The following is a 10,244-nucleotide window of genomic DNA, read 5'->3' as shown; positions in this document are numbered from 1 at the left end:
TGTGGAGGTCATGCAGATAATGGATACTGGAAAAAAGTCAAATAGATAAGAAAGATAAGAAAATGTTGAAGTGGTCTGGTTATGCGGAAAGAATATATAAGAGACTCATGGCAAAGATAGAAAGCAGTAGAATAAGCAATAGAAGAATGGAAAGTAGTAGAATAAGCCCAAGAAAATCTAGAATCGGATGAATGGTTGGGATCAAGGGAGCTTCGAATGTATATCGTTTGGCCGAGCTGGTTTCTTGAGGAGAGGGGATAAACGTGGAAGATGTCTTTGTTTTGGTACTTGGGTGCGAGAGCAGAGAAAAAAAAAAAAATAAAACAGAAGGACTTGCTGATGCTGCTGTACTTTGATACGGGTGTGGGTATATTGGTCACGTGGTTGTTTTCGGGGTAGCGAGTGAGACACTCACTGAGTGTACGGTCTGGGGAATGAATAGTGATTATGGACTACTTAGAAAAGGCCACCCGTTCGGGCGGGATCGATATTTGTGAGAGAGGAAGAGAAATCTGTAAAGAAATTAAAAGATAGTTGAGTATGAAAAGAGGCTATTGACAATGAGCACTTTTATGAATATTTATTAGATCTTGTGTTGTGACTCAGGGGGGCTGGACTGGAGACTTCGAGGCTTTTTGGTATAGTGGAAGGATGATTGAGTGGGCACTGACCCCTGCCCGCGACCTGACGCCAGTTTCCGAGGCGATATATTGCCTCTGTTCGTTGACTCTACGGTTGCTGCTTGTAGACGTAACTCTTGGGTCTTTAGTAGTTGTGATGATTCCACCCCTTCGTTGTCATTGCTGACAGAATACTGTTTGTTTTACGAGCGTTGGGATAGTCAGAGTTGATATAAAGAGAGCTTGGACACGTTCCAGAGACCAATTAATTGTGTTGTCCTCTTCATATGAAAGTAATCTTCTGCTTCACTTAATTCCAGGCATATCAAAATAAGGTATTCCAGATCTTCGCATCCATCCCATATGATGTGCATATTACATTTTCATTCACGTCTTTTTTATCATTCAAAGGAAAAAAAATGAATAAAGTAACTAAATTTTGTGTGATGTTGTAAAATAAAAATCACCTATTTTTTGCCTTCCAGTCCTGGTAGATTTACCATCTATCTCTTCTCTTCATGCTGTTATATAATTTTTAAAGCTATTTCATGGTGGGTTAGGGTGACTTGTCATGCCACTCTGTCATTTATCTGCCAGTCTTACATAGCAATTTTTGGTAATTCAGTCTTTCCTTCTATTTTTTATCTATATTCTTCTATCAAATATATTTTGTCTCATGCTTTATACACAAACTTCTTTTAGCGCACAGTTTGTTGCATATCTGTGTATATTGTATTGTATTCCAAAGTATTATCTTTAAATTTTGTTTCTTACCTTACCTTTATTATTTTTAAAGTAATAATACACAAAATTTAGTTCCATTTATTACGAATCGCCGAGTTGCCGCCAAATTTCATCCAGCTGATTGTTGTTTACAATAGGAAAAGACCGCGAAAGTTTGTTATCACTGGGCATGAATAAGTATGCCGCTTCAGAATACTGGAAAATATCGACAAGAGAGATGGGAGAAGAAAAATGCTCAAAATGATGGAGATGAAAGGTACGGTGTTATTTTGGGTGATTTAGTGTAGCTCCTCCTAGGTAACTTTCAACTTAACTTACTTTGTCTTTGCCTTCGCGGCAACAAAGTCTGATGATCAAAGTCTAAATGACAAGACATACAAGTAAAGATTGAAAAAAAGACTTCTTCCCACATTGGAAAAGGGGAGAGAGAGGCGATATGATAATGATTATATAAGAGAATCTAATAGAAAAAATAAATGGACAGGATTTGCTTGTATGGGATCAAAGCAAATTGAAAGGACCTTTGCTTTGATCCTAGGTTAAGAAATTGTTATTATTGTAAAAAATTGTAAAAGCAAACTAGTTTGTGAAATACATAAAAGTGTAGGCTTATTATAGAACAAGTTGGGTGAAAATGTAATTTGAACCACTGCTATAAATGAATTTAAGGGGAAGTTTTATGAATGAAATCAGTCACGACATCCCATATACTATTAATCAAACTGGTGTCCCAGCCTAGGTCTCTTGCAGGATATTCATGGTTCTCAAGTAGCTCATAACAGCTACCAGGCAGGCCCATAGGTCATTCAGGGAAGAAATGTTGTGTTGTCAAGGGCTTGTTAGTGTGGGGCATTGTGGTACGAGATGATTTGTGTCCGCTGTGACAGTACTGTCCTAAATGCTGTGATACACCTAACTCAATACCCCAAACAACCTCCAGAGATGAGTTCAACAGAGAAAACCCTTCTATACTTGATAAGAACCACGCTGACATGCTTGTACTCAGAACACCATCCAACATTAAAACTGTTCCAACAGTGTCCAGTGTCCCAAACATGCTTGTACTCTGAACACCATCCAACATTAAAACTGTTCCAACAGTGTCCAGTGTCCCAGATACAACCACCACACAGACTACTGAGTATTTGAACTTTAAAAAAGATTACCCCAAAAGTAGGGGTCATTTTATATATCCTGTATAGAGTCTGAACCTTAACATCCTGTTGTTTAGAGTGACTCTGATGTCAATGGGGAACAGTCAATTTGATGCTGGAGGGCAGCAGAAGTTGATGGCGCTTCATCAGATTCTGAGTTTGATCCTGGTGGCGATTCTCCGATAAATGAATCTCATGACATACTAAGACCTTCAGGCATCAGATGATACTATGCCTTTTGAAGGATTTTATTATGTGATAACTGAAGTAATTATCATTGATTAAACTATGCTAATAAAATTAAAACCATTTAATTTACTTTTAAATATTCTGAAATCCAGAAATAATCCAAAAATGTGAGACACCACTTTGCCAAAGGATTGTGTACTCTTGATAGAAATTTCATATGTTGCAGATTAATAAGAGATGGAAGATCAACTAGTTTCACTTAGGTGACATTATAATTATTTTTTTCATTTGTGAAGCACAAGTGGAAGCCATGTTATATTTACTTCACTTAAATATGGGTTGAATACAAATTTGATATTCATTTTCAGAGGTGACGATAATGGATCTGACAGACGACTGCAGCAGAGCCTCGAAAATGATGGGATTGATGCAAAATATGGATTTAACCGGTACAAAGATCCAGTGCCTAAAGTGGGCTGGCTCTTAAACATGCATCCTGTAGGTACAGTACTTCATAAAAAGATATTAATTTTCCCAATGTGCGCTCTCTCTCTCTCTCTCTCTCTCTCTCTCTCTCTCTCTCTCTCTCTCTCTCTCTCTCTCTCTCTCTCTCTCTCTCTCTCTCTCTCTCTCTCTCTCTCTCTCTCTCTCTCTCTCTCTCTCTCCCTTCCTCTGCCCCTCCTCTATCCTTCCTCTCTCCCTTCTCATTCTTTCCACTCAATCTCTCCTCTCCTCTTTCCTTTCTTTCTCCCCCTCTCTCCCTGCCCTCTCCCCTTCTCTCCCCTCTCTTCCTCTCTCCCTCACCGTCACTCTCACACTCTCTTCCTTTTATGAGGTTTGACTGACTAAGTTATCTGCAGTCATTATTAGAGTGATTTTAGTGACATTCCTTGACCAGCCATGCATTTTTTTTTTTTTTTTTTTCCACCTCTGACTACCACTTTGGCACAGTATAATTCTCAAGGATTGAAGTGCTGGTCATTGCGAGCAACATATTCTTTAATGTCACTCCAGCCTCCTGTCTTTCACTCTCTTCTGTCACTCCTGTCTCCTGCCTTTTTCTTTTTCTTTCTCTTGCATTTTGTCTTTCTCTTTCACTCTACCTTCTTCTCATCCTCTTATCCGTCCCCTGCCACCTTCATATCTCTTTCTCTCTCTCTTTTTTCCCTTTTCTTTCTCTCCACCTTCCTCTGTCCTCTCTTCCTATTCTCCCCTTCTTCTATTCATCATTTAATTTCTTAAATATTTGAATTATGGAATGTTTAGGAACTTCCCAAGGGTCATTATCCAGGGGGATGGTCACCTTAATCAAAAGTGTATTTGAGATTGCTGTTGCCCTCTGGAGGGTATCTGCTTTTTTTTTTCCAGCAGTAATATTTTGGAATTCCAGAACAGGAAGAATGATTGTATTGTTTTAGATTTTTCTGTTGAGTATCAGCATGCTCTCCAAACCATAACAAGCTCATTATATATTGGGTGCCAAAATACTCCTCATTATAATATTTTTCATTTAATTTTCACCAGCCCAGCTTATTAGTAATTTACCAAATATTTACCTAGTGGTGTCCTGCCTTTGCATCTTGCAGTGTCTAGATTGCTCTTAAATTCATGAATGGTTTTTGTGCACACTATTTTTTCATCCAGTTTGTTCCAAGTGTCCACCACTCTATGTGGAAAACTGTTTTTCTTCAGATCTCTTCTATAACTATGTTTTTTTTATTTTCTTTCCATGTCCTCTTGTGATTCTCTTGTCCCAGTTTAACAAGTCCTCTCTATTGAGTATTTCTGTGCCCTTCATGATTCTGTAGATGGTCAGTAGGTCGCTTCTCTCTCTTCTTTGCTCCAGAGTCGGTAACTCCAGTTTAGCCAGTCTCTCCTCATATGATAAGTTTGCAAGTGCAGGGGCCATTTTTGTGGCTGCTCTCTGGATTCTTTCTATTTTCTTTATATTCTTTTTGGTACTGGGTGACCACAATGTCACCACATATTCTAGTCTAGGCCTTATCAGTGTGACTAATATTTTTTAAATAATTTCTTCATCCAAATATGTAAATGCCACTTTTATTGATCTTAGCAAATTATAGGATTCTCCAACAGTTTTGTTTATCTGTTTGTCATAGGACAAGTCATTTGAGATAATTACACCCAAAAAAAAAATCAACAAGAAAACAAACCTATTGAAAACCATCACTAGCACTGACTTTAGATGGCAAAAACAAACACAAATAACCATCTATAAACAGTTCATAAGAAGTGCCTTAGAATATACTTCCACAGCATGGCTTCCAACAATCAGCAAATCAAACATAAACAATTTACAAACACCGCAGAATGGAGCACTGAGAGTAATAACAGGTTGCACCAAAACCATCCCTATAGAACATCTACATTCAGAAACAAAAATCCCTTTCAGTAGAACCTCACATGAAAATGACTGGAACACAACTCAATACCAGAACCGTAAAGAACACACATCCTTTACACTGCATCTCACAAGCACCACCAACATAATGCAACAAAAAAAGCCTACCACACCATTATACTACTCAAACATCTATGACAACCTACCACCCGAACCACATGAGACATCCACTCAGAAGCATATTCACACCCAGGTAACTAAACAAGCTCTTCAGAAAAGACCACCAAACTCGATACTCCAACAACAACTCCCAGATATGAATCCCTCTGAGAAATCCCATTCACATCAGAGACCACACTAGCATGGCTGTGCTCAGGACACCATCCATTATTAAGACAGTAACAACACAGAATAGGTCTGGTCACAGGTACAAACTGCCCCAGATGCAACCACCACACAGAAGACACAGAATAACTCATACTACTGTGCCCCACACTAAGAGTCCACAGACAACAACACAATATCTCTTTTGTAAGTGACTTATGGTCCCAACTGGAGAATGTTGCTGGTTTCCTGGAGGCCATGGATGTTCTGGGAAAGACCAAGGGTAATGGATTGATTGATATAAAGTGTATCCTCACAGTGGTGATGTTAAAGGGACTAATATCTTGTATTTTTATTTCAGACAGAGGTATTAGATGAGGACAAAAGGCTTGTAAGTGCTGTAGATTACTATTTCATTCAAGAAGATGGAGCACGATTCAAGGTAAGCAAGGCAGATTTTACTTGATTTATGTTGTACAGGGAAATAAGCATTTGCTCTAAATAAACGGCAGTTCAAGAAAGAAATTTTACAGTGGTGTCTATAAGGTGTGAGTGCAGCGATCTCTGTGTAGTGGTTGTATCAGGGACAATTGGAGCCTGTTGCCTGTCTGATTCCATATTGGTTCTGTTTTAATGCAGTAATAATTTTTCTTAAGCATGAGGTTATCATATTTTACATTGATTCTCATAGGAATTTTTTTTTTTTGTTTAACAGGTGTTTCGCATTACAAGTAAGATTCAAGAATGAATTATGCTCGTTAAGCAAGGTTCCACTGTACTATCTTCCTTTAATATTTTCTTTACCACTTCTATGGACTTAACTTCTTCACTTCTTCAGGGTGATATTGTCCCAAAGGATAGAAGTGCAGGCTACCTCTGACAAAAATACTAGATATTCTTCCTCCTTTGCATCCTTCTCCACACGATACTCATCCTTGTTCTCTTATTCCTCTCTTTTTTACAGAATATATCTTTGTAGTATTATAAATGAATATTTATAATGGTTCTACTCAACAGGTATCACTGCCTTATCGTCCCTACTTTTTTGTCATGACTCACAAGGATGTAATTCAGGATATGACCACCTTCCTTACCAAAAAATTCTCAGGACATCTAGCTGGAGTGGAAGTTGTTAAGAAGGAAGACCTTGATCTGGTAATATATTTGATTTTATCATATTTTATTTGCTTTTTTTGTTATTATTATTTATATTAACGTTTCTTCTTCTTTAATCCAGTTTGGAAATGTGATCAATACATTTGTTGTTCTTCTGGAACTTTGGAGATATTTCTAAAAAGAAATCATGAATCCATTATTCCCTCTGTTTCCTCCTCAAATGGAAGAAGTGGGAGGAAATAGAAAGAAGGGTAGTGAGTGGTGGGATGAGGAAGCAAAGAAGGGTGTAAAAGAGATGAAGCAGGCTTTACATTGGCTACAAATTAGGATGAGGGAATCGTATGAGAGGTACAAAGTAAAGAGAAGGGAAGTTAAGCATAAGATAAAGGAAGCAAAGTGGAGAGCAGATGTGAAATAGGGTAAGAGTATGACAGAAAATTTTGAAAGTAATGAAAAGATGTTTTGGAAAGAAATTAAAAGAGCAAGAGGAGGCAAATCTAGTAGAGAAAAAAAGGTAAAAGGTGCAGATGGAGAGAGAAGAGAAGGCAGTGAGAGGAAGGTGGGCAGAGTATTTTAGGGAGTTGCTAAATGTGAAGGAGGATAGGGAGGGAAAGGTAGTTGCAGTGGGAAGCACTAAGAAAATGAGAGTGATGAGTGAGGAAAATGGAGGAGAAATAGGGAAAGATGAAGTGAAAGCAGCTGTTAAGATGATGAGAGCAGGTAAGGCACCTGGGTTGGATGGATGCCATGCAGAATGTCTGAAGAAAGGAGGTACAGTTATGGTGGACTGGCTGGTGAGGTTATTCAATGTTTGTTTAAGAGAGGGTAGAGTGCCAGAGGACTGGAGGAGTCCCTGTATAGTTCTACTTTACAAGGGAAAGGGGGACAAGTGTGAGTGTATTAGTTTCAGAGGGATCAGCTTGTTGAGTGTAATTGGGAAGGTTTATGGGAGGGTCTTGATTGAGAGGATTAGGAGAGGAACAGAGGGAGTAATTGGTAAGGAACAGTGTGGTTTTAGGACAGGTAGGGGTTGTGTAGATCAGATTTTCATGGTAAGACAGATATGTGAGAAAGCTATAGGAAAAGGTAAGGATGTTTTTTTGGCTTTTATGGATTTGGAAAAGGCTTACGACAGGGTAGACAGGAAGGCACTGTGGGAGCGATTGCATATATATGGGATAGGAGGAAAGCTGTTAAGAGCAGTCAAGAGTTTTTACGAGAGTAGTAGAGCTTGTGTTAGGATTAGAAATGGAGAGAGTGAATGGTTTGAGGTGAAGTTGGGACTTTGTCAGGGATGTGTTATGTCATCCTGGCTGTTCAATATATACATGGATGGGGTGGTGGAGAGGTGAATACAAGGGTAGTGGGTCAGAGTTTGGAGATGGTTAAAGAAAATGGAGAAAAGTGGGAGGTAAGCCAACTGTTGTTTGCTGACAACACTGCACTTGTAGCAGGATCAGAGGAGGGAATGAGGATGGTAGTGACAGAGTTTGAGAAGGTGTGTGAAAGAAGGAAGCTGAAGATAAGTGTGGGCAAAAGTAAGGTGATGAGATGTACAAGGGGAGAGAGTGACAGCAGGCTGGAAGTGAGCATTAAGGGAGACTGGAGGAAGTGGGTAGTTTTAGATACTTGGGTGCGAATGTGGCAGGAAAGGGAGGAGTAGGGGTGGAGGTAGAATGTAGATTGAGAGAAGTGAGTAAATGCCTTGGTGGATTAAAAAGTGTAATAAGAAATAGACATCTGGGAATGGATGCTAAGAGGAGGTTATATGAAGGAGTGATTGTGCCGACAGCACTGTACGGGGCAGAAACATGGAACATAGAGAGGAAGAGAGGAGTGTGAATGTGTTTGAGATGAAATGTCTGAGAGGTACGATAGGGGTTACTATGCTAGATAGAGGGAGAAATGAGGAGGTGAGGATGAGAACAGGGGTGGAAAGGGAGCTGGGAGATAACTCCTCATGAATGACGGGTCATCCATGTATCCACCAACTGCCCTGGGTCAAACACAATGCAGCAAGCCGTAGTACATCCACAGCAAGGCTGCTTCACATAATCGGCGACCCCCCCCCCCCACTATCCCCTAATGCAGAAAAGGAGAAGACAGGGAGAAGTCCCTTCAGGCTGTGTCAAAATATCATTTACACATAAACACCCATACCCCATCCATCCCTTCCTTGCATAACAGTATCATCTATACACAGTCATTTTCCACTCATCCCTATCTCCTGCAGGTCTTCTGCAAGATAGTCCAAGGGCAATGGATTGAATGATCCAAACCTGTGATGGTGTGACATAAATGATGTATGGTGGATATATCAGTCTGCTGAGATGAACTCTTTGTTTTGTTTATCTTAGTTTCTGATTTGTATATTGGCAGTGAAGGAATTCAGTATATGTTTGTTCATATTAGTATGGTTGGGTAGGCAGTAGGATAGTGTCATGTTATAATTTTCAGGGTTTTGCAAACTATTGTTGATAGGTGATCTTTCATGTGTATGTGCTTTGGATTTTGTTTAGCAGATGCTATGTATCTCATTCAAAGAGTGAGGAGAGGGGCTAAAAGTAATTTCGCAATCTGCCTCTAACCCAGGCCAGTGGGTGAGATGTAGGAATGACGTCATCCAAGAGGAGCCAAGATAAAAGGGAGGGAGGGAGGTGAATGGGAGTGGAATATGTGGGGATGGAAGGGGTGGGAGTGGATTTTATGGCTATATTTTTTGGTTACCTTCCTTGTTAGGGGGGGAAAGCCTGTGGTATATGTATATGTATGTAAGATTTATGATGAGATTTCATGTGCGTTATTTATGTTACAGGACAACCATCTAACAGGGCTCAAACAAACCTTGCTGAAGTTGTCATTTTTGACGGTCAATGATCTTGTAAAGGTAAGAAGAGTGATAGAGGAATAAAGTAGTATAGACTACCCACACTTATGATAAAATAGTGCATAGTATCCACACTTCCTCCTCATCATCCTCATCCTCTTTGTCCTCCTCCTTGTCCTCCATCTCTACCTCTTTTTTTCCCTACCCTGCCCCTTTTTCTCACTCATAATCCTCATTTTTCTCATCTTCATACTCTTGCCTCCTTTTCTACCTCCTCTATTTCCTTGTCTTCATCTTTTGCATTCTGTTCTTCCTTGCATTCTTCTTTCTTGTCGGCTCCTTCCTTTTTTTCTCCTTTGCCTCTTCTTTTTCCTCTTCTTCCGATTCCTTACCATCTTCCTTTCCCTCCTATTATTTATTCACTTTCTCCTCCTCCACCTTTTCCTCCTCCTCTGCCTCTCCCTCCATATCTTCCTCCTCTATCCATCCTTCTTTTTCCTATACCTTCTCTGCCACCTTCTTTCTTCCCTCTTCTTCCTCCCTCCTCCTCTTCCTCCTCATCCTCATCCTCCTCTGCCTCCTCCTCATCCTCCTCCTCCTCCTCCTCCAAATCATTCTCATTCCCTCCTCCTCATCTCACCCCCACATCTCCTCTCTTTATCACTATTCACTACCACTACCTGGTACTCATCTCCATTTTCCTTGCGTTATCTAAATCCAGTTTGTTGGTCTCCCTCAGACTACTACCTTCCTTATCTTTTTCCTTCCCCGTCTCCTTCCTCCACCTTCTCTTCTTAATCCTCTTCCCCCTTTCCATATCTTTGTTTCTTCTTCACCACATTCTCCTGCTTCTTTTCTTACATCTATTCCTTTTCTTTCTCCTCTTTCTCTTCTTTCTCCCTTCCTTT

The 10,244-nt window shown here is 39.8% G+C and overlaps 1 protein-coding gene across 1 annotated transcript in view; it reads left to right on the top strand.

The window, feature by feature from the left end:
• The first annotated feature begins 391 nt into the window (after nucleotides 1-391).
• PolE1 (DNA polymerase epsilon catalytic subunit 1) overlaps nucleotides 392-10,244 on the top strand; it is a 50,874-nt gene continuing 41,021 nt past the window's right edge. The window contains exons 1-7 of the mRNA XM_076208091.1: nucleotides 392-955; nucleotides 1,106-1,171; nucleotides 1,502-1,620; nucleotides 3,076-3,205; nucleotides 5,755-5,835; nucleotides 6,411-6,548; nucleotides 9,325-9,396. Coding sequence (XP_076064206.1) covers nucleotides 1,544-1,620; nucleotides 3,076-3,205; nucleotides 5,755-5,835; nucleotides 6,411-6,548; nucleotides 9,325-9,396 — 498 coding nt within the window. The 5' untranslated portion in view covers nucleotides 392-955; nucleotides 1,106-1,171; nucleotides 1,502-1,543. The remainder of the gene's footprint in view (nucleotides 956-1,105; nucleotides 1,172-1,501; nucleotides 1,621-3,075; nucleotides 3,206-5,754; nucleotides 5,836-6,410; nucleotides 6,549-9,324; nucleotides 9,397-10,244) is intronic.

The sequence above is a fragment of the Oratosquilla oratoria genome, chromosome 24, assembly GCF_046742065.1.
Source record: "Oratosquilla oratoria isolate Oo_2021 chromosome 24, ASM4674206v1, whole genome shotgun sequence".
Lineage (NCBI taxonomy): Eukaryota > Metazoa > Arthropoda > Malacostraca > Stomatopoda > Squillidae > Oratosquilla > Oratosquilla oratoria.
Note: the sequence above shows the minus strand (reverse complement) of the source record. Positions and strands in the feature narration are given on the sequence as shown.